Source organism: Electrona antarctica (assembly GCF_951216825.1).
Source record: "Electrona antarctica genome assembly, chromosome: 21".
Lineage (NCBI taxonomy): Eukaryota > Metazoa > Chordata > Actinopteri > Myctophiformes > Myctophidae > Electrona > Electrona antarctica.
The window spans coordinates 22,326,330-22,351,069 of record NC_136802.1 but is presented as its reverse complement, the minus strand read 5'-3'; the positions used below and the strand labels follow the sequence as shown (position 1 = coordinate 22,351,069).

At 41.9% G+C, this 24,740-nt stretch overlaps 2 protein-coding genes across 3 annotated transcripts; one reads left to right on the top strand and one right to left on the bottom strand.

The window, feature by feature from the left end:
* Positions 1–1,165: 1,165 nt before the first annotated feature.
* LOC306914278 (myosin heavy chain, fast skeletal muscle-like) lies at positions 1,166–19,305 on the top strand (the record flags this gene model as incomplete). Its single annotated transcript, XM_079491268.1, has 39 exons — positions 1,166–1,302; positions 1,542–1,698; positions 1,790–1,817; positions 1,920–2,031; positions 2,162–2,254; positions 2,343–2,406; positions 2,484–2,582; positions 3,228–3,331; positions 4,314–4,452; positions 5,087–5,205; positions 6,162–6,311; positions 6,405–6,575; positions 6,765–6,952; positions 7,175–7,290; positions 7,956–8,020; positions 8,199–8,286; positions 8,414–8,531; positions 9,517–9,640; positions 9,789–9,925; positions 10,313–10,568; positions 10,926–11,168; positions 11,801–11,977; positions 12,070–12,215; positions 12,469–12,559; positions 12,652–13,041; positions 13,147–13,273; positions 13,435–13,553; positions 13,657–13,853; positions 13,939–14,122; positions 14,281–14,446; positions 16,442–16,566; positions 16,732–17,040; positions 17,147–17,350; positions 17,648–17,773; positions 18,229–18,399; positions 18,479–18,583; positions 18,720–18,815; positions 19,053–19,181; positions 19,285–19,305. The coding sequence occupies exons 1-39, from the start codon at positions 1,192–1,194 to the stop codon at positions 19,303–19,305; spliced, it is 5,565 nt and encodes a 1,854-aa protein (XP_079347394.1). The 5' UTR covers positions 1,166–1,191.
* A 791-nt stretch (positions 19,306–20,096) lies between these two features.
* On the bottom strand, positions 20,097–24,491 carry LOC306914508 (uncharacterized protein). 2 transcript variants are annotated; one of them, XR_013788691.1, is made up of 6 exons: positions 24,253–24,491; positions 23,291–23,398; positions 22,118–22,495; positions 21,917–22,009; positions 21,665–21,783; positions 20,097–21,394 (listed from the first exon to the last, which is right to left on the bottom strand). XR_013788691.1 is itself a non-coding variant. In XM_079491565.1 (5 exons), exons 1-5 carry the CDS (start codon positions 24,467–24,469, stop codon positions 21,281–21,283), a joined length of 921 nt encoding a protein of 306 aa, XP_079347691.1. In that variant the 5' UTR covers positions 24,470–24,491; the 3' UTR covers positions 20,097–21,280. The 2 variants fall into 2 exon arrangements, 1 of the variants encoding a protein (XP_079347691.1); XM_079491565.1 differs by lacking the exon at positions 23,291–23,398.
* Positions 24,492–24,740: the final 249 nt, after the last annotated feature.

Genomic DNA, 24,740 nt, shown 5'->3' with positions numbered 1-24,740 from the left:
TTTCCATGGCCATCTCTGTACTTTTGTCTACTTTCTACTTCACTTTCTTAACTGTCTATAGTGATTTACTGATTGCTTTGAATTTTTCAAAGCATTAAAGACAATCAGAGACAGTGAAAAGAATTGTCATATTGACATCATCCACCAGTCGTACTAAGAAAATCTAAGCGTTGGAAAATAGACAGGTCTCAGACAGATTTCCAAGGCCCAGTCATTAGGCATGCATGTTCTGTATGGACATGGACAAGTCTTACCATGGACGTTTGTCTGTGTTGTATGGACACATTGATGACCGCTGAATTGAATTCATGATTATACATTGTATTAAATTATTCATGTTATCATATATCATCATTTATTGGGAGAAACCAAGCAAGTATACAATCAGACATTATGCACCCACAGCCCAAATTGAATGATCCTCTATTATTGCATAACTTTTTTTTGCATGATTTGACTGGGAGATTGGCAGTCAGATCAGACTAATTCGACTGCCAATCTCTCACTCAAATTTATTTAAATTTTATTTGTACTACCAGTCGACTATAGCCAACATTTGGCCAATATACGATTAGACTATTCTTATTCTAAATTCTTAGTCAGGGAATCGGGGACAGACCTAAACCATGTTAATGTCCTCAAAATTATGTGTTTTTTTCCCCCCACACTTAGGGGTTGCACACAAGGTTCCACTTCTACTGATAGAAGGGAAAAGTGAGTGTTCATATTTTTTCTAATAAACCTACAATAAGCTATAACCATAAGAATCATCCTATAATTATCTCTTATCTGCTCAGATATCCAGTTAGCAAAGGCATCAACGCCATCTATTTGTCCGTCTACAGAAAGCCGTCACCATGAGTACGGACGCAGAGATGGAGCAGTATGGCAAAGCCGCCATATATCTCCGCAAGCCAGAGAAGGAGAGAATTGAAGCTCAGACTTCGCCCTTTGATGCCAAAACTGCAGCATATGTGGCCGATAAGGACGAGCTGTACGTCAAGTGTAAAATTATAAAAAAAGGAGGGTGGCAAAGTCACCGTGGAAACGATCGACAAGAAGGACGTAGGTAGAGCTGTATCTAAAATCAAATAGTGGCACAGTACAATTGTAATCACTGCTAATCAGATTACATTCTGAAGTTGTGTTTTTTTTTAGACAAGAACTGTCCCTGAGGCGGATGTCACCCCTATGAACCCCCCCAAGTATGACAAGATTGAGGACATGGCCATGATGACCCACCTCACTGAAGCCACTGTCCTGTATAACCTTAAAGAGCGTTATGCAGCATGGATGATCTATGTAAGCTTTTCTACATGCCGACGACAGTACAGTATTGCAGCAAAGAAAGTACAAATTGTCACCAATTGAAAACCATAGAAAAACTAATTCAAACTAATTCATGGTTCTGAAGTTAACTTGCTCATAAGTTGACGCCACTTGCAACACGTGACTGTAATCAGTGATCCGTTGTCCCAGATATGTGGCATGCTCAGTGCTATGTTGTATGATATTAATGTTCTCTCTCTTCTCCCCTTTAGACCTACTCTGGTTTGTTTTGTGCAACTGTGAACCCCTACAAGTGGCTCCCAGTGTACGATCAGGAGGTTGTAAGTGCCTACAGAGGCAAGAAGCGTATTGAGGCTCCACCCCATATCTTCTCTGTCTCTGACAATGCCTATCAGTTCATGCTGATGGGTACGTACTAGACAGGACAATGTCAAAAATATATAACTATAATGGTTTTGTGCTGTATCCACAACTAAAAGTTTTGCTTTACATTTTACAGATAAAGAGAACCAGTCTGTCCTGATCACGTAAGTTTCCATCATCTACTACTAACTAGGCATTAACAAAAAGAACATTGTACACAAATTCACTAAACTTGCATTTCTCTGAATGTATGCATTTATAACCAGTGGAGAATCCGGTGCTGGGAAGACTGTGAACACCAAGCGTGTCATCCAGTACTTTGCAACAGCAGCTAGTTCTAGTGGAGAGAAATGTGCAGCCGATAGTGGCAAAATCCAGGTATATGTTCATGTTTTTAACGTTAACAAATAAAGGTTTTTGAACATAAAGCATTTGTATGCAACATAGCAATTACATTTAAAATAATTCTGACAATTTCTTAAATTGGGTGATGTCAAAAACATTCTAGGGGTCACTGGAGGATCAGATTATTGCAGCCAATCCCTTGCTGGAGGCGTATGGTAATGCCAAGACTCTGAGGAATGACAACTCCTCTCGCTTTGTAAGTGTAAAATAATGTCATTTTATGAGAAAATCTGCAATAATTCCACAATGTAGAGCGATGCAACACATTGTGCTATATCAAACAGGGTAAATTCATCAGAATCCATTTCGGCTCAACGGGTAAACTGGCCAGTGCAGATATTGAGACATGTAAGTATTTAGTTCACAGATGATTATATATGCCTTCATTTGAGGATTACATTTTGAGTTATGTGCAACCCATATAGATCTGCTGGAGAAGTCCAGAGTGACCTACCAGCTTGCTGCAGAAAGAGGTTACCACATCTTTTTCCAGATGATGACCAACCACAAACCTGAGATTATTGGTAAGTGGAATTACTGATGATGCAGTGAGAACATAAATTAATAAATAAAAACACAACCGGTGTATATGCATCTCTGCGTTGTGTTGAATTGATAGACGGAACCAGAACTATACTAATCTCAGAGACAAATATTGTGCTTTTACTCCACTACAATTATTTTAAAACTTTAGTTACTAGTTACTTTGTAGATTTTGATTATTACAAAACGTACATTAACCACTTATTTTGGCCATTTAAATAGCGTTGCGATGTGACACATTGTGAGCTTGTAGATCGGCTATTTTCTAAATGTTTATTACTCATTTGAAAAAATGAAAACTTTAAATGGAACATTCTGCATAATGAGTACTTTTACTTTATAGTAATACATTTTGATGCCAATAATTTTGTACTTTTACCCAAGTACATTTTGAATTCCAGACTTTTACTTTTTACTTTACGGTAACGGAGTAGTTCTACATTCCAGTATTTATACTTTTACATTTCCACCACTGCAATGCAGTGCATGTGGCAGGACATAAAGGGACAGAAGGAGGAGACTTAACGGAGCTGGGAGTCTGGGACCACATTATACATGGAGAATTGAGTCTATAAACAATTTGTGTAATTATATAACACTTAACCCTTTTTTTACTCCCTTTTAAGAAATGTCTCTGATCACCTCCAACCCCTACGACTTCCCGTTGATCAGCATGGGTGTGATCACTGTGGCCAGCATTGACGACAAAGCAGAGCTGGATGCAACTGACGTGAGTGAACACTCTATTATTATTATTATTATTATTATTATTTATTATAACACATTTTAATCTTTGTATATTCACAGTGCACTGCAGTCAGTTGCTCTGTTAATACTTACTGTGCACTGCAGTCTGTTGCTCTGTTAATACTTACTGTGCACTGCAGTCTGTTGCTCTGCAAAATGTGCTTCTCAAAGTTTTCAGGCCGTGACTCCCCCACCACTCTGACAAGCACTTAGAATTGTAGCAGTTCATGAGGCATTACATTTAGCTTGACTCGGTTCCACACATAAATATTGTGAAAATAGCCGGTCTACATGTTTTTACATGTTTGAACTCTTTCTTATCTAGGTAATATTTGACAAATTTGACTTAAGACCTTCACACCATGAGATGAATGCAATGATATTAATGAAAACACCGTAAAATGAATGAAAATATATTACATGATAAACGCAGATGTGAAAGACATGAACGAAGTATATTTACCAGTATGTTTAATAGCGCGGGCCCTATCGCAGGAGGAGAATCTGATCAGATTGGTCCAGATCAGATCAGATCCTGCCTGATGGAAGGCAGGGGCTCCGGAGCCCGCCCCCTGTAGAGTAGATAGGGCCGACCTGGTGGTGCCTGCTGCTTGGGCGGTGTCGGGGAGGTGGTGGGTGACCTGAACAGAGAGCACAAGGAAGGAGGAGGAGCCCTTATATAGGGCCAATCAGCACAACTAATCTGATTAGTGATCCACCAAAGAGGTGGATGAGTTGATGGTGATATAGAATGACGGGTTCCCAGGCCTCAGAACTTTCGTATCAGTTCATTAAACTAACATTTGGCCATATAGGTATTAAAAGGTCTTAAAAGTCCTTAAATTGTCACTTTATACCCTGTATTCACGTATACTGTATGTTGGTTTGTTTACTGTTTACTGAGTTGTTCACAGTTTTAAAGGATGTTTGTTAATCCAATGCTTAATGCTCATGTCTGCGATCAGGATGCTATTGGCATCCTGGGCTTCACCAACGAGGAGAAACAGTACATCTACAAGTTCACCGGTGCAGTGATGCATCATGGAGTCATGAAGTTCAAGCAGAAGCAGCGTGAGGAGCAGGCAGAGCCAGATGGCACAGAGGGTGAGAGGAATGAAAATAATGCTGATAATAATGCTGTCACGCAGAATATTTAATTATACAGTATTACAAATTAATTGTCACACGTATTGTATATGCAGCTGTCACGAAGAAGCCACCTAACTCCAAAATTCAGGAAATGAAAAATGTATAAATTTTTCAGGAAATGAAGAAAAACATTTTTTCTCCTATATACAGCTTTAATGTTTGTCTTTCAACGATGCTTCTTTAAGAAAAGGCCATAGACAATAAAGAGAAATGTAATGTTTGTTTTGAGGACTAAAACAAACATTAGCACCTGTTGCTTAAACAAACATTATGTTGTAAGATGATAAGAGCGCCCCTCACTTCACACGGGTGTGATTTTTTAAAACTAAGCAATACTGCCTCATCAAAGTTGCTATTGTGACTTTATATTGTCAATTACTTGCATGAGAGGAGTGGTGGAGTTAGTTGTAGTTAGTTGTTTTCATTGGTTCAATATATTTTTAACCAAGTCACAGACATAAAGGGTGTTCAATAGCATTTATTTATGAAAACAATTCAAAAACCTCAAAAATGGAGTTAGGTGGTTTCTCCCCGACAGCAATGAATGATAAATGATATACTTTGTCATTCGTAATTGTATTTATTTTAGTGGCTGACAAGATTTGCTACCTGATGGGTCTGAACTCAGCAGATATGCTTAAGGCATATTGCTACCCCAGAGTGAAAGTGGGAAACGAGTATGTGACCAAGGGCCAGACTGTGCCACAGGTGAGTTTTCTGATTCAAATTCATTTCTATTTATCTATTTAACCCCTTTAGGCCTGCATGAGGCCGATTCTAAAAACGCATTCTAAAGCCTGACCTAAGTTTTCTGAAAAACTTCAAATATTTATATAGCAGCATCAATTTCTTTATTTGAATACTGTACATACTGTACAGAACCCCAAAATGGGGGTGCATGCTTGCACCTCTGACATATTGTTTTAACAGTATTGTACCTAAAAACACATTGTGTATCCAACCATACAACCCCTCCCGCTCACTCAGATCAACTAACACAGGGAAGCTGTCAGAATCTTCCTTAAAACACCAGGACAGACTCTTCTCCCTTCTGGCTCCAAAACTGGCTCCATATTGCAGTTAGAACTGCAGACTCACTCCCAATCTTCCGCCATAATCTGAAGGCTCACCTCTTCAGACTCCACCTTAGCCCGTAGCACTTGCTAGCCTTGACGACCTTGCAGGCTTATATAAAGGCTAAAATGTAATTTGGATATAGCATGTTATTTGTTATGCAGACAGATGCCAGGTTAATTTGTAGACCTGGAATCCATCCTATAAAATAGGGTGTAGGCTTTAGTTTCAAGACTGATGATAGGTTATTGGTTTACCTATGATCCTAGATTACTATTGCTATGCATTTGATGTATTACCTCGTGTTTTCCGTGACCATTCAGGACGGTAACCCCTTTTGGTGTATTTACCGTTCAGGACGGTAACCCCTTTTGGGGTTCTGTGTACAGTATAGCAACATAACATTTTTGAATAAATATTTGAGTTTTTTTCAGAAAACTCAGTATTTAGGTCAGTATTTAGAAGGCGCTTTTAGAATCGGCCTCAGGCCTAAATGGATTAAGTTACTGTAAATCGCTCTTGATTAAGAGCGTCTGCTTGTAAATTGTGTTATTCACACCACTACTATAATAACATTCCTATTTCCTCAGGTAATGAACTCAGTCGGTGCCTTGGCCAAGTCCATCTATGAGAAGCAGTTCTTCTGGATGGTCATTAGGATCAACGAGATGCTGGACACCAAGCAGCAGAGAAACTACTACATTGGTGTGCTGGACATCGCTGGTTTTGAAATCTTTGATGTAAGCATGGACTTGTTTTAAGTGGGAGACTAATTATTTTTGTCACAGTTACACAATTACAAGAGATTGGGCTAATGATATTTCCACTCACAGTTCAACACCCTGGAGCAGCTGTGCATCAACTTCACCAATGAGAAACTGCAACAGTTTTTCAACCACACCATGTTTGTTCTGGAACAAGAAGAGTACATGAAAGAGGGAATTCCCTGGGATCTCGTTGACTTCGGCATGGACTTGGCTGTCTGCATTGAGCTCATTGAGAAGGTATACAATTATTATTATAGCGTATTCTATTATATTATTATGTATTGCTATGGACTTGGCCGTCAGCATTGCGTTCATTGAGAAAGGTATACAATTATTTTGTGCTTTAATGGACATAATGTAAATGTTGTTTTTTGTCATTGGCACTATGTTTTTGTTGGATTTGTCTCTTTTGTCTCCTTTCCAAAGCCCTTAGGCATCTTCTCCATCCTTGAAGAGCAGTGCATGTTCCCAAAGGCTTCAGACAAAACTTTCTCCGACAAGTTGATTGACCAACATCTGGGGAAGAACAAGGCCTTTGAGAAACCCAAGCCTGGTAAAGGCAAAGGTGAGGCCCACTTCTCCCTGGTCCACTACGCTGGAACTGTGGACTACAGGTGAATATATTAATATATTTTTATTCCTAACCCTAAACCACTTCTCCCTGGTCCACTATGCTGGAAGTGTGGACTACAACCCTATACCTGTGTGTGTGTGTGTGTGTGTGTGTGTGTGTGTGTGTGTGTGTGTGTGTGTGTGTGTGTGTGTGTGTGTGTGTGTGTGTGTATATTTTCTTTTAAAATTATTATTATTATTCTTTTTAATCTATCTAACTACAGCATCACAGGCTGGCTAGAGAAGAACAAGGATCCTCTCAACGACTCTGTCATTCAGCTGTACCAGAAGTCTTCAATTAAACTTCTATCCCTGTTCTATCCCCCACCTGAGCCTGAAGGTATGTTTAATATAATAATATGATGTGTTCCTCCCCCACTTGAGCCTGAAGGTATCTATGTTTACCAGTAAGACGTCCTGAGGGCGAGAAGCGAACTTGCCCTTCTAAGAGCACCAGGTTTGGGGCGTTTAGCATGCTGGGAACTGGAGTTATGGCCGTTTAAACCCCAGGCAATAGGAACACAGAGGGGGCTGAGCAATGGTGCGCCATGTGACACCCAGGGGTCCCGTTAATCTGATGGCAGACCCCTGACCAGTGTCAAGTTTGGCGCGGATCGGAGCAACGGTGCGCCTCACAGGTCCACATGTTACATTTGTAACGTCCACATACAGTTGGAGGCCATCGATATTGTCCTTTTCTTTTTGCTGAGGTTTGCGTGATCTGCGCAAAAGGACAGTTAACCCATTTTGGGCGGGAACCCCTTTTGGTGTTTTAAACATTATGTTATAATGTTATAATTAAGCTACGAGCTTGTAGGTCTGCTATTTTTTTTAAATCGTGAAAATATTTATTTCAGAAAACTGGAGGATTTAGAAGGATTTTTTAAAATGTTGAGGTCAGGCCTAAATGGGTCAAATGATAAGGGACAATATCGGTGGCACCCAACTGTATATCCCCCCACCTGAACCTGAAGGTATTCTCATGATTCCAACAAATATAAATAGATAACACGAAGAAGGGAGGCAAGAAGAAGGGTGGTTCCATGCAGACCGTGTCTAGTGCTTTCAGGGTAAGAATATAATTCATTATTATCAACATTATATCATGTTGGAATTATAATAATTCTGTATCACAGAATTATTATAATTTGCTGTCTTTGGCTGAAGTTTAAAATATAGGGCTTAAGTGGTTTATGTATGTTTTAGAAACTAATAATAAGCCTAATTGGCTCTTTTATTTCTCAATAGGCAAACTTGGGGGTGCTGATGACCAACTTGAGGAGCACTCATCCTCACTTTGTGCGCTGCCTGATCCCCAATGAGTCCAAGACTCCAGGTAAACACAGAAAATAACCATTTAAACAATGACTGTGCCGTGGTCATTTAATGCAACTTTGGCCAGTGTGTAACTATGTTGTCCGACTCCTCACACAGACAGTACTAATGAAGCAACATCTTTACAGGCCTGATGGAGAACTTCCTGGTCATCCACCAGCTGAGGTGTAACGGTGTGCTGGAGGGCATCAGGATTTGTAGAAAGGGCTTCCCCAGCAGGATCCCCTATGCTGACTTCAAGCAGAGGTGTTCATTTCTTTTTCACAATCAGAATGCTTTATTGTCACATCACAGGTTTACAAGGTAAAAAAGTGTGTGATTTTTTTTTGTAGACTGGCACTGGGAGTCTGGGACTAAGTCCTTTGTACCTGGTATAATCTACACGGGTGGGTCCAAGGAAGAGCTATGTCCAAGTCACTTGTTCCTGGTATAATCCACACGGGTAGGTCCAAGGAAGAGCTAAATCCAAGTCACTTGTTCCTGGTATAATCCACACGGGTAGGTCCAAGGAAGAGCTATGTCCAAGTCACTTGTTCCTGGTATAATCCACACGGGTAGGTCCAAGGAAGAGCTATGTCCAAGTCACTTGTTCCTGGTATAATCCACACGGGTAGGTCCAAGGAAGAGCTATGTCCAAGTCACTTGTTCCTGGTATAATCCACAGGTAGGTTCAAGGAAGAGCAAATTTCTGAGACCAGCCTGACGACGCCGCCTGTCATCAGGCTGCTGAACAAGACTCATGCCATGTTCAGAAGTCTTGACGGCAGACTCGTGCCATGTTCAGAGGTCTGACGGAAGCCGGGTGAAAACTGTTTAAGAACCTGGTGGTGCGCTCTTGATACTTTGGCAAGGCCCCTTGGGTGGTGCTTGTTCTTGATGATGCCGTAACACATGCAGCCTGAACGCCTTCAACTGAGCTTTTAGTTCCAGCAGCTTTTAGTTCCAAACCTATATTAAAGGGGAATACCACTCATTTTCAACATTTTACTAGGTCATTAATATACCTTAGAGCTGTTGTGTGGAAATAATTAAAAAGTCCCCCCAGTCTGTGTTTCCTAGAACTGGAGGTATGAAAAAAATCATTAACATTGTGAATCACATCTTGATGACTGAGGGGGGACTTTTTTATTATTTCCACACAACGGCTCTAAGGTATATTAATGACATAGTAAAATGTTGAAAATGAGTGATATTCCCCTTTAATGACAAATTACCCTCTTTTACAAAACAGGTACAAAGTACTGAATGCCAGCGCATGTCCCGAGGGCGCGTTCATGGACAACAAGAAGGCCTCTGAGAAGCTGCTTGGGTCCATTGACGTTCCCGTTGATGAGTACAAGTTTGGACACACCAAGGTAAGCACACTGTAGTGTACATCATGATGAGTACATGTTTGGACACACCAAGGTAAACACACTGCCAGTCTGATTTAACATTATCCAGAGAGGACTAAAAGTAGATTGTATGGTTGTTTAGTTTCAGTGTCTGTAACATTGTATTCAGGTGTTCTTCAAAGCTGGTCTGCTGGGTGTCCTTGAGGAGATGCGAGATGAAAAGCTGGCTAGTCTGGTCACCATGACGCAGGCTCTCGCACGAGCTTACCTCATGAGGAAGGAGTATGTCAAGATGACCGAGAGAAGGTACTTCGAAAACATCAATTCAATATTAAGTACAATGTGAAAGTAAACGTTGTCATTGCTGTTTAATAAAATAGGTGTAAAGTCACAATCACTACAATACAATTACAACACGTATTAAGCAAGCTGTTGGTGACGGTGGCAAGGAAAAAACTCCCCTTAAAAAGAAGAAGCCTCAAGCAGAACTAGGCTCTAGGATAGGCGGTCATCTGCATTTACCTTGCCAGGGGGCAACAACAATAATACCAGCAGCAATAACGACAACAATACAATAGTAATAATGACACAATAATGGCAGCTATAATAACACCCTGCCGTATTACATGGAAACCCTCGATCTGCAGCTCAGGGGCATCCTCAATCATGATTCACTGAAACTGTTTTCCACAGAGAGGCCATCTACACCATCCAGTTCAACCTCCGCTCATTCGTCAATGTGCAACACTGGCCATGGATGAAGGTCTACTATAAGATCAAGCCTCTTCTGCAAAGCGCTGAGACTGAGAAGGAGCTGGCCAATATGAAGGAGAACTATGGAAAGATGACGACTGACCTGGCTGCTGCCCTAGCCGCGAAGAAGTCACTAGAAGAGAAGCTGGTGACTATGGTGCAGGAGAAGAATAACCTTGCACTCTCAGCGGCATCAGTAAGTAGCTACACTTACAGGAAATGTTGCTAATATTTCACATTGTTTATCATTTTAAATCTTGTATCTAATGTAGGATATAGACCATGGCAGAGAATGCCTCCCTAGTGGCCTAACTATACTATAGTATATCCATTCGGAGGAGGTTGATAGCATCAAGCTTCTTCCCTGTCCTCACATCAGCTTCTGTACCGTGATGATGGTCTGCCTTTTTCAACAGCTTGTTCAGTCTGCTAATGTCCCTTGTGTTAATGTACCCCCCTGCCCCCAGGAAGCAACTGCAAAACAAATCTCATATATCTCACCCAGAACAAACGCTGCCATGTTCCCTCACTTATCATTTTCATTGACAACCAGGGAGACGAGGCTCTGAATGATGCTGAGGAGAGATGCGAGGGTCTTATCAAAAGTAAGATCCAGATGGAGGCAAAGCTCAAAGAGACGACCGAGAGACTGGAGGACGAGGAGGAAATCAATGCTGAACTGACTGCCAAGAAGAGGAAGCTGGAAGATGAATGCTCTGAGCTCAAGAAGGACATTGATGACCTGGAGCTCACCTTGGCCAAAGTGGAGAAGGAGAAACACGCCACTGAAAACAAGGTTCAACATTATGCACTCTAGCCATCTTATCAAGTTATAGAACAATAATGATCCTTTCATGACAACTAATCTATTCTGCTTGTTATTATTATTTAGGTGAAGAACTTGACTGAGGAGAAGATATATTATTGTTATTAGGGTTCAAGCCCGAAGGGGCTAAGACCCCTTATTGTTTTCATACGTGTTCCGCCCAAGCCCCCAGAACAGCTGGCCAATTTTAAAGCCGCCCGAGGCTACTGGTCAAAGCTGGAACTTCAGGCGGGCCCGTGAATATAACACGAGGAAACCCTGCGCAGCTGGGGTTTAACATTGAGCGCTCGTTTGCACTTCCGCATTTGGACACAACATTTTGGTGTCCAAACTCGTCAAAGGACCTCTGACATTTAGATCTCCCAATGAATTAATTATATGATCTGCTCTATCCACTTTTTCTTACGTCAAAATAGCGTAGCCTGGTTAATCACTCCCCCTTGAAATCGCATTTCCATTTGTGTGGAGTCTCGACCCTGCTAATGCATGGTACGTTGGCTGCGGGAGTACAGTCTCCAACCAGCTATTTAAAGTGGAGACACTGTGAAGAGAGGGGCTTTTATGGCTAGACCCCGTCTCTAATTATAATGATATTATTTTAGGTGAAGAACCTGACTGAGGAGATGACGTCTCAAGATGAAGGTCTTGCTAAACTGACCAAGGAGAAGAGGGCGCTCCAGGAGGCCCATCAGCAGACCCTGGATGACCTGCAGGCAGAGGAAGACAAAGTCAACACTCTGACCAAGGCCAAGACCAAGCTGGAGCAGCAAGTTGACGACGTCAGTTCATCAAGTCAATCAGGATCTAATTATTAGATGTTTTGAATTTATATTGTTGTACTGAATAACAACACAAATATATTGTTGTGCAGTTGGAGGGTTCTCTGGAACAAGAGAAGAAGCTCCGCATGGACCTTGAGAGAACCAAGAGAAAGCTTGAAGGTGATCTGAAACTGGCTCAGGAAACCATCATGGATCTGGAGAACGACAAACAACAGTCTGAAGAGAAGATCAAGAAGTAATGTGGACCACAATATGAATAATTAATAATAATAATAAGTATTAATAATAACAATATGGACCTGGGCCGGCTGAGCGGTCCAGGCACCAAGGCTGACCTTTGCTGCGTGTCTTCCCCAAACTATTGTAAATCTATCAATAAAGACAAAAAGCCCCAAAATTATCATACAAAAAATAATAATAATAACGATATGAAATGAAATGACAAGGAGAAAAACTACCACTAAAATATTATGTACTGTATTCCACAGGAAGGACTTTGAAGTAAACCAGCTTCTGAGTAAGATTGAGGATGAGCAATCTTTGGGCGCCCAGCTGCAGAAAAAGATCAAAGAACTCCAGGTATTACTTTTTTCATCTTCTTTAAAACTATTGATGATAAGTCAGTGTTTATTGACTTTATTCATATTTTAACATCTTCCTCAATTTGAAAGGCTCGTATTGAAGAACTGGAGGAGGAGATCGAGGCAGAGCGTGCCGCTCGTGCCAAAGTTGAGAAGCAGAGAGCCGACCTCTTCAGGGAACTGGAAGAGATTAGTGAGAGGCTGGAGGAGGCCGGCGGCGCCAAAGCTGCTCAGATCGAGATGAATAAGAAGCGCGAGGCTGAGTTCCAGAAGCTGCGTCGTGACCTCGAAGAGTCCACCCTGCAGCATGAAGCCACTGCTTCTGCTCTCCGAAAGAAACAGGCGGACAGCGTCGCAGAGCTGGGCGAGCAGATCGACAACCTCCAGCGTGTCAAGCAGAAACTGGAGAAGGAGAAGAGTGAATACAAGATGGAGGTCGATGACTTGTCCAGCAACATGGAAGCTGTTGCAAAGGCAAAGGTGAAAAGAATGCTTGTGTGCCATTCTTGACAAAATATTTAAAAGAACGTGGGGATACATTGTAGGTTACTTCAGTTATTGAATATATCCAATGTTAATCAACAGGGAAATCTTGAGAAGATGTGTCGCACCCTTGAGGACCAACTCAGTGAAATCAAGTCCAAGAGTGATGAAAACTTTCGCCAGATAAATGATATTGGAGCACAGAGAGCAAGACTGTTGACGGAAAATGGTAAATGTCCAGGTCTAGTAGATTGCATGGTTTGTCAATGGTACTTGAGCAAATTCATTAACGATAATGCTTTGATCAGCAGTTATCCCAGGAGTTTAAGGATTATGTATTCAACAAAGATTATTTCAATGTTTGAAACTAATATTCAAATGTCTAACTAGGTGAGTTTGGTCGTCAACTTGAGGAGAAAGAAGCTCTCGTCTCTCAGCTCACCAGAGGAAAGCAGGCCTTCACCCAACAGATTGAGGAGTTGAAGAGACACGTTGAAGAGGAGGTTAAGGTGTGAGGAACATCCTTTTCTTTTCTTTTTTATGAATAGGCCTTATTCTATTTTTTGTTAATTTTATCCAGCTGACTTTATTTGGGTATTTTTCTTTTGACAGGCAAAGAATGCTCTTTCCCACGCTGTGCAATCAGCTCGCCATGACGGTGACCTTCTGAGGGAACAGTTTGAAGAGGAGCAAGAGGCGAAGGCGGAGCTGCAGCGTGGAATGTCCAAGGCCAACGCTGAGGTGTGTCAGTGGAGGAGCAAGTATGAGACTGATGCTGTCCAACGCACTGAGGAGCTGGAGGAGGCTAAGTAAGTGGTTTACACCATGCAGGTACCACTCACTATACAAAACATTGCTCACAATAATCTTACTCCATTTGAAACCGATTAATAGGAAGAAGCTCGCCCAGCGTCTTCAGGAAACTGAGGAGCAAATCGAGGCTGTGAATTCCAAGTGCGCCTCTCTGGAGAAAACCAAGCAGAGACTCCAGGGTGAAGTGGAAGACCTCATGATTGATGTGGAGAGGGCCAATGGTTTGGCTGCCAACCTTGACAAGAAACAGAGGAACTTCGATAAGGTGCTTTGACATACATTAAAGTGTGGTGAATGACACATTTCATTATTGCTGCTGTGCAGGTCTTTAAAGTGTGGTAAATGACACATTTAATTATATAAATACTGTGCAGGTCTTTAAAGTGTGGTACAATGACACATTCCATTACTGCTGCTATGCAGGTCCTGGCAGAATGGAAGCAGAAATTTGAAGAGAGCCAAGCGGAGCTGGAGGGTGCTCAGAAAGAGGCTCGTTCTCTCAGCACTGAGTTGTTTAAGATGAAGAACTCCTATGAGGAGTCTCTGGAGCATCTGGAGACCATGAAGCGTGAGAACAAGAACCTGCAACGTGAGTTTTCTCTATCATACAGTATATATAAATGCAAAGTCTCTGTACATGTGTGTGTGTGTGTGTGTGTGTGTGTGTGTGTGTGTGTGTGTGTGTGTGTGTGTGTGTGTGTGTGTGTGTAATCCACGTAACTCGAGAACTGTTCGCCCCACCAACTTCAAATTCAACACACGCGTCCCACACCCCCACAGGGAATGCAGTGCCCGGTGTCGAGTTGGTCGGACTCACGGTTGTCCAGAACCGCCACCAACAACACCTGTCAGTGTTTGCAAACCGACAGAGATCCCACCCAGAGGAGGCAATATTGCGATAGTGGTAACAAAAAACTCCCCCATAGGAAGAAATGTCAAGCAGAACCCGACTCTAGGGTGTAGCAATAACAACTAGAAAAAGTGCCCTTCTGGGCACAGGTCTCCACCAGGAGGATAGGATTGTGTGTGATGTTTGGCAAAATGTTTAGGAGTAATATAAACATGTTTATTTGTGTGTGTGTGTGTGTGTGTGTGTGTGTGTGTGTGTGTGTGTGTGTGTGTGTGTGTGTGTGTGTGTGTGTGTGACGCGACTTGGCCTGTTGTAGCGCCACCATGAGGCTGATTTGAAAACTGTCAAGTGGCATTTCCTCCTCAGCCTAGTAGTGGGAATAGGCATGCACAGTTTCCCCGCAATCGGACGCTGCGTTGCGGAGTTGTGGCAATTTGTACAAAACGGGTACAAAACGGGCTACTCCTGAAAACTTTAGAAGCCAATCGTAGCCAATCAGGATGGATAATTATGAGAAATCAAACAAATCACATGATCACATGACTATGGAGAGCATGTGTACCGATTTGCGTGAAATTTGGATAAAATCTGAAGGAGTAATATTAGAAAATGGGTTTTACATATGTCGGCCTCCTGGTGGCGCTATAAAGAGCAGATGTGAAAAATTCCAGGCAAAGGTTTTTCCTTGGCCTCTAGGGAGTGTGCATACATGGTTTTACACAGATCGGTGCAGTTATAGGTAAAAACACAAATCGGCCAGTTATAGCGCCACCATGAGGCTGAGTTGAAAATATTCAAGTGGCATTTCTTCCTCGACCTAGTGGGAATGTGCGTGCAAAATTTCACGGAAATCACACCATGTGTTCATGATTTGCAGCATTTTGTTTGAAACGGAGCACTCCTGCGAACTTTGGAAGCCAATCTTAGCCAATCAGGATGGAGTCTGAAAAATCTGAAAGACCCGTTTTGTTGAATGGCTCTAGAGAGACTGTGTACCAATTTGCGTAATGTTTGGACAAAATCTGTAGGTGTACTGTCAAAACATTTGTTTTGCACAAAGCGGCCTCCTGGTGGCGCTATAACAGGCCAATGTGAAAACTTTGGGGCAGAGGTTCAGCTCTGGCATTCAGGGAGTGTGTGTGCAGAGTATGGCTGCGATCAAGCCAACGGTGCCAGAGATTAGCTGTTCACAGACGGACGGACGGACGGACACACGGACGGACGGACACACGGACGGACGGACGGACGGACGGAGTGCAAAACATACTCTCTCCCCATGCCTTCGGCCTGGTGGAGACAATAATAATGAATGTAATAGTGTAAGATAATATAATATGGTATAGCAGTGTTGTCAGATAATATATAAGATAAGATATAGTGTAGTGGTGTAATATAATATGGTAGCTGTCCATGGTCGTGCTCTGTTAGGAGGCCGGGACACAATAAAGGGACACAGAGAGACATATACAGAAATCTCCATATATGGGCATAAAAGGGACACAGACAGATGGGTGGAACGGGTACTCTGACGCGGGTACAACTGGTATTACATAGCCGGGTAGGTCATGGATCCCCAACTTCCATTGTTACCGACTCTGTGCTCTACAGCCGGACACCGATCTAGTTCTTTTAATAACAGTTAATAAAAGCTTGAAAACTATTCAAATGCAAATACAAAATACCGTAGTTGCTGATTGTGAAGTTCCTCATTGACTCTTTTCAACCTTGGTGTAGAGGAGATCTCAGACCTGACTGAACAGATTGGTGAAACTGGAAAGAGCATCCATGAGCTGGAAAAGTCCAGGAAGCAGGTGGAGACAGAGAAGTCAGAGATTCAGACAGCCCTGGAGGAAGCCGAGGTGAAACTTTTAGCTCCTACTGTATATGAACAACGCATACGTTTAGATTTTACATTCTTAATCTTTCAACACGTTTTACATTCAAACAGCATAGCAGTATACAGTATGATCTATGTTACATTAAAAAAGTCCTATACAACCTTTTGATCCTGTATTACATTTCAGGGTACTCTGGAGCACGAGGAGTCCAAGATTCTTCGTGTCCAGCTGGAGCTCAACCAGATCAAGGGTGAGGTCGACAGGAAGCTGGCAGAGAAGGATGAAGAGATGGAGCAGATCAAGAGGAACAGCCAGAGAGTGATCGAGTCCATGCAGAGCACTCTGGACTCTGAGGTCAGGAGTAGAAACGATACCCTGAGAATAAAGAAGAAGATGGAGGGAGACCTGAACGAGATGGAGGTTCAGCTGAGTCATGCCAACCGCCAGGCGGCTGAGGCCCAGAAGCAGCTGAGGAACGTCCAGGGACAGCTTAAGGTGCAAAACATAATAGTTAGACACATTTAAACGATGGAACTGCTCTGATCAAGTCACATTCTGATGATTTTCTTAACATGACAATCTCAAATGTGATTTATTTTAGGATGCCCAACTGCACCTTGACAATGCTCTCAGAAGCCAAGAAGATGTAAAGGAACAAGCTGCCATGATCGAGCGTAGGAACGGCCTCATGGTTTCTGAGATCGAGGAGCTGAGAGTGGCTCTGGAACAGACAGAGAGAGGCCGCAAAGTGGCTGAACAAGAGCTAGTGGAGGCCAGTGAACGCGCTGGCCTGTTGCACTCCCAGGTAAGTCAATGGAAAAACTCTCCCTTTTGGTGTTTTAACTAAGCATTTTGTTATACTTTAGCTATTGAAAAATAGCAGATCTACAAGCTCAGCAGATCGGTGGCGCGCTACGAGCTGCGCGCTACGAGCTTGTAGGTCTGCTATTTTTGAAAAATCGTGAAAATGCGGCACAAATATTTGAATATATATTCTTTCAGAAGACTTGTTTTTTATTTCGACGTCAGGCCTAAATGGGTTAAAGTACAAGTCATGCATGCATACTTGCTCATGCATTGCTAAACTGAATGTTCATTTTAGAACACAAGCCTTTTGAACACCAAGAAGAAACTTGAAGCAGACCTGATCCAGGTCCAAGGTGAAGTGGACGACAGTGTTCAAGAAGCAAGGAATGCAGAGGAGAAGGCCAAGAAAGCCATCACTGATGTAAGTTAGTTGCTTTGATTCCTTCTGGTCTTATGTGACATTATTATCTGTTTATTACCTTTTGATGAGGCAGGTAGGGTAAGGTAGGGTAAGTGATTTTCTTTGTTTAAAATACTTGTTTTAAAGCTCTATATTGTGATCAACAGTTTGTTCAGTAACAAGAGAAAATGCATTTTCAGTTCAGGATACCAATTTTACCCATATCAACAAGTGGAATTGTAAATGATGACACAAAGAAATGAGCAGACAAAATTGGAACTGGAACACTATCAGAATATAGTGATTTAACAAAAAAAACGTTGTTTTAACCAAAGAAAATCACTCCTTTAAGCATGCTTATAGTGTGATTAAGTATAATCTAGGTACCATGTTCTTGTGTTGTGTGATACAGTGGCATGGAGACCAAGACATGTTTTTCTTGCAGGACAATGACGTATATTTTATCCTCTTTCCAGGCTACTATGATGGCAGAGGAGCTGAAGAAGGAGCAGGACACCAGCTCTCACCTGGAGAGGATGAAGAAGAACCTGGAGGTCACAGTCAAGGACCTGCAGCACCGCCTCGACGAGGCTGAGAACCTGGCCATGAAGGGAGGCAAGAAGCAGCTCCAGAAACTGGAGGGCAGGGTAAGATGAGGTTTACTTCAACGCAGCTCATAGTCAATGAAATAAGAATGAATTCATAACAAATCGTTCCATCGTGAAGGTGCGTGAACTGGAGGGAGAGGTTGAAGCTGCACAGAGAAGCGGAGCAGACGCTGTTAAAGGTGTCCGCAAGTACGAGAGGAGAGTGAAGGAGCTGACATACCAGGTATACTATCTTATCATGTTCAATGCTCCCAATGTATGAATGAATGGACCATTGTAAGCGCTTTAAGTAAGCACGTAGTGCATAGAAAAGCGCAATCCATTATTATTAGTATTAGTATTATTCACTCTCACTTCAGACTGAAGAGGACAAGAAGAATCTTGCCAGGCTTCAGGATCTGGTAGACAAGCTGCAGATGAAGGTGAAGGGCTACAAGAGGCAGGCTGAAGAAGCGGTAAGACAAATATACATTTGGTTGCCATGGGCAGAGTGTTGTCCTAGTGTAAGTAAGGAATAATGGGAATCAGTAGCTCTGACCTGTTACTGTAACATCATGGGTCCTGAACTCATGAACCTGCATGGGCCACAACCACACATTACAATGTCCTGAAATTGTCTTGTTTGGACTATAATTGTAAGATGGTCTTTTAAATTATTGAGGCTTTGAACCATCATCTCTTTCATATTGTAGGAGGAGGCAGCCAACATTCACCTGTCCAAGTGCAGGAAGATTCAGAATGAGCTGGAGGAAGCTGAAGAACGTGCAGACATTGCTGAATCTCAGGTCAACAAGATGAGAGCTAAAAGTCGCGACGCCAAGGTAATACATGTTCAATAGTAGGTTCATTATGTTGACTATCTTTAACTAAGATTTAACTAAAGATTCATGTTGAATATCTAAACTTATATTCCTATTGTTACAGGGAAAAGACGCTGCTGAATAAGTTCTCCAATTCAAGTCACCGTACAAAGTCATACAATATGACCCATTGTATTCAATAAAGGTGGCAAATAAAAGTATTTTGTCATTTCTTGTATTCATTACTTTGTCTTGTCAATACTTTTTATTGTGAGGTTTGAATTCTGGTCCAATAGTGGACATATGGTAGGCCTATATTTTCAATTTCAGGTCAATCTTATATGTTGCTAAAGGTCAGGTCAAGGTCTCTCTTGCACATTCTTCATCCAAGCAGGCAGCAGATATGGTCACTGCTTGACATGGGAATGACGCGGGACAGTCTTCACCTCAACATTGATGTTGCAGGCATGCTGGAACAAGCCGGTAGTTCTCACTTCTCAATAAATAATGTCAAATGTAGGGCCTACTGTGCATGTCAACACTTCCTACACACTTCAAAATAAAGGTATTAACTGCACTTTACAAGGATTACAATATTAAGTGTTTTGCCATTGCATGCTTCGCTTCTGCAGCGAGCCCACAGGTCATAAAGTGTGCTTGCCTGAAGCGAGCCCACAACAATCCTAGGGCTCCATCTAGTGGCTGACAAACACAAGCATACAAACTACACTACACTCCAGAAGTCCACAGCAGCTTACAGCAAAGAAACAACCAAGGGCTTTATTGTTTTGTTCAAGAGGACAACAGGTCACATTGATGTGCTCTCTTGCAATGCTCTACCATATAAAAAGGGAAATAATGTATTCACATTGATCAGTCATTTATTTTCATGTATTTATTAATAATATATATATGTTTTTATACAATTTAGGCATTTAGCAGACGCTCTTAATCCAGAGCGATTTACATTAAGCAATAACAAAAGCATGGCATACATTGTGTCATTTGCAGTAACACTGATAACATTAAATAACATGGATAACAAGATGACAACAACATAATGCGTAAACCACTTTTATAGAGCCAATGTAAAAAAACAATACAACATTAAAATGGTTTTACATTTGAGTGCAAGAGTACAGGTTTCAGTGCAAGATTACCTTAGACTTATGATGCATTACATTTGGAAACTGCTAAAAATGACAATACAATTTTTAAATAGCAAATGTCAATGGGGAGTTTATTTCACAGTTTGAGAGCCAGGAAATGGTAAATGGTGCATGTATATAGCGCCTTTATCCAAGGTGCTTTGCAGAGATTGTGCATTACATTCACCCATTCACACACCGATGCAGGGCACCAACCTGCACATCGGAGCATTTAGGGGTTCAGAGTCTTGCTCAAGGACACTTCGACACTAACTCTGGGGGAGCCCGGGTTCGTGCGGTTTCCATCTGTTCACTCCTGAGCCACTGCCAACGCCAGGCGAGAGGACGTGTGGAGCAATCTTTTAGGGAAGGCTCCAACAGCCTTATGTTTGTTGGTGAGCAGGAAGGGTTGTAGGATTGGATCATGTCCTGGGTACGGGCCAAAGATACTATTGCCTTTGGTCATGAGGAGCATCTAGAATTTGTACTGGGTGCGGAAAGCAACCGGAAGTCAGTGAAGGAAGTGCAAAAGCGGTGAAGCTCATACAGGCCTGCTGCAGCATTCTGGTCCATTTGGATGGGCTTCAGCGAGCATGCCGGGAGGCCGCGGTAAGGCGGGAGGTGCCTGGATATGACTGGGGTTAAGGAGCTGCACAGAGTCCTTTAGTGAGGAAGGGTCTGATCCTCCAGATCGAACTGGCAACCTTGCGGTTCCCATCCAGGCACTCTACCCCTGAGCCACCGCCGCCCTTATAGTCCATCTGTTGCACAGCTCTGCTCAGTAGACGGAGATACTCTAAATCATCATCTTTCTTTATGACTTTAGTCTTTAGTGACCGACGTTCTTAAAAAGTGCGTTTCCAGACAAACTTTGCCTCCGATTGTGCGTCTTGATAGAACCGTTAAAGTGGGATTTACAAGTGAATTGATGGTCAATTCGAATTGGGAAGTACTACTAGTGTCTCATTTACATCAACATGCACTGACCAATGATGATGATGAGGTCAGATGTTTTTCTTCCAACATTGTATCTGTTTGCTTTGAACTTGACTCCAGCATCCTGTTCTTCTTGCTGGATAAGGTTGGCTATTGGAGATATGAAGGAATAAGGATTATATAATTTTTTTAATAATAATACATTGTTTAACCCATTCAATTTGTAGTTTGTAGTTAAACCACTTTATTGGTAGGTCCAATGGTAGGAAGCTCACAAAGTGACACATTGCAAGGCGCTGTGAGCTTGTAGGTCTATTATGGCTGGTCTATTATGGCTATTTGTTTGCCAATAATTATCCCCACAGAATTGGGATGCTGTTGTTTAAAAAGTGAGAAGATTACTAGCAGAAGATTACTCACATTTGGTTGTTGGTGTTTTCTTCTATGTCGCATGTAGATGTATCCCATGATTATCAGCAAAATTATCACCAATACTGAAGTGATAACAACAACAGCAGCTATCACACCCGTTGACACCCCTGGAGATTAGAAGAATTTCACAGTTCTCATTATTCTGTGATGAAAAGCATTAATGAACCAACATGACAACTCCCTTAAAAATACATCAGAGGTAGAATAAACGGTTTAATGAGGAGTGTAATAGATTGTTACCTTGCAGATCAGTGTTGTTGTAATGTAGATTCAGTGTTGAACGTGTAGGTGCCTCTGTCCTCAGGTTGTTGGGTGCAGTGGTTGGTTGTGCTTCTGAACACAGATATAAACAGGTTTTGTTAAAAATATATAATAATGCATATAATTATATAGTATACTATATACGTGGGTTCATGTGATTGAGTGTCCTCCCAGACTTACCAACAACGACGATACGGATGACATGCTCTTTCATTTGACCGCGCAACTTGGGGATGAAACATCGGTAGCTGCCGTTGTCAGAGAGCGTCACATTGGTCAGTTTCAGCGACATGTTGCCAGTCGTCAGTCCGTGTTTGCGGAGCACAGTCCTCCCAAAGTACAAAGGGTTCTTCATTGCGGTCATCTCCCTGCCGTCTCTGTACAGGTAGACATACTTTCGGTTCAGGCCATCCTTTGGGTTGGGTTTCAGGTCGGGTCGGGACCACTCCACCGTTAGCTCTGCTACGTTGCGCGGCGGCACCAGGTAACAAGGCAGGACAATGTCATCCCCAATCACAGCCACGATTGGCTGGGACGGACCAGCCACAAGAGACTGCCCTGTGGAGAAAGAATAATACGTCTAATACATGAGGTATTTTACATGCAGATCAAATGTACCATGGCATGATTGAATATTCATTCATATTCTAGAGTGCAACACTGTATAAATGGTACAAAATGTCTAGCAAACATTGTATATAAGTCAAAGTCAACATGGTCACGTGTATACTACTTTTATATTAGGGTCGGGAGGTAGGTCATAAATAATGTCACCTGATGAAGGCCAACTGTGACTGCATTCTAATTGTCATTTTGAGTCCAGCGCCATCAACAAACTGGACGTTCTGCACATTTGCACATTCGCTCACTGTTTTGAAATAGACCCATCTAAATAATACTTTGTAACCAAATGGACCCAATTACAGGTCTACAACTCTGAGACTTGGTGATAAAAATGGCATATCACTGTCACACTGGTGGTCCTGGTGAAATCATATGAAAAACAGCGTGATTGAGGCTCTGCTGTTGTCTTTGTGTCGTTTGTTGTGATTTTATTGACCTCGTAATTGTGTGAAATAATGTGTTTTAATTTAGTTAAATCACAGTCTGTGTACCCAGCTATTTCTACGTGGTAGATCTGTTGAAAAGTATGATTGTCTTCTCCTGTTGATAAACAAAGTCAATCCTTTTGTCTTTTATTGACTAACCTCATATCACCAGGCTTTATGTATTTAATATTTAAATGTATTTAATGTCTGGTGCTTTGATCCGGTCTAGAGCCCAACTACTGTCAGCGGCACCGAGCGGTCGGCGGAAAAAAACCAGGCCGAGATGGATTATGGGCGACCGTACCTGATACCCTCACCCCCGGCGCAGTAGGGGTTTGGTGTCTCGCTCAAGGACTTTCCACCAGACAATGACATCATGACAGGAGAATCCATGTATCAGACTGGAAAACCTCTGGGTAAATTGAATGAGGTCAGAGGTGGAAAGACACAGCATACTGTAGGTTAACAACATGAACCAATAAAACCAGGGAGTCGTTTTAGATTATAGTATTTGGATACATTTAAATGATGACTGTATACATGGAAACTCCATGACAGATCTAACCACCAGCCCTGAATTATAATCTTCAACGTTTCATTGTAATTATGTAGCCAAGATAGGTGTTTTAAAGTTTTGACAATGCATGATGCAGCTGCTGCTGCATATACTGTTCATTATGTGTAGGCTATAGGCTTATAGTTTATCAACCATAAATAGTCCCATTCCTTTACAACAGAACGCCTGTTTTAGAACACATCGTCAGAAAAACTTTTCTTTTCATTTGAATTTGATAGTATGGGCGCGTTCGGAAATAGTGCACTTCGCACTGTGCAATGGAAACTAATAGGCGAGTGCGCTCCCGGTGCAAATTTCCGAACGCACCCTCTGTTTGAGTTGTCGTCATGGAAACCATACCATACAGGCAATCCCTTTGTTTATGCGTCAGCCGTCTCGGACTGCGTCATAATAACGTCAATAACGTAGCCTACGTCGTTGTTTTGAAATTTGAAACCGTAAAATGTCTGACCTGAATAAGTTAATGTTGTTGACACAGACCGTGTAACTAATAAAACAATATAAAAATGTATATAGTTTCCTTTAAGTTATTAATCAACGTATATTGAACTGACTTTATTTATTGTAGTGTTTACGTTACTTCTACTTTATTAAAAAAGGTGTTCCCGAGCTTCTCTGAAACTAATGTTATATTCCTATTCGTATAGCTAATTATAATAAGTTACAGTGAGTGTTCAGCGAGTTCCTACCTTCAACGAGCTTCAGAACCAGCAGAGAAAGTATCCAAACTTTACTAAAGTTATTCTTTGTAAAATCCCAGGCTGAATCCATGTCCATGTGAAAAATCACCAAACACAAGTTTAACTTATTCAAGGTTGAATCAATTGATTCCAGTTTCAAGTGGACAATAAAAGCGACTCCTTGCCGAAGAGAAGAATAATCGACTATCTGTTTGTCCAGCTGCATGTTGCCTTCGCTCTTGTCTAGACTTGTCTCTCTCTGCTGGGAGTGGGACTCCTCCCATGTGGGAGGCTTGTTTTACCGAATACCGGTTCCAGAATAAACTCGAAGAATTAAGAAACTTTGTCATAGTTACATAGCAACATAATATGCCTACTCATTTGGGTGGTGGCAGTTTCCATTACAGCAACTGTCCATAAATAGGTCCATAGGTTGGTTAAGTCTACTTTTAGAAACGTTATGCTCATGAGTCATGACATGACACATACTCATATGA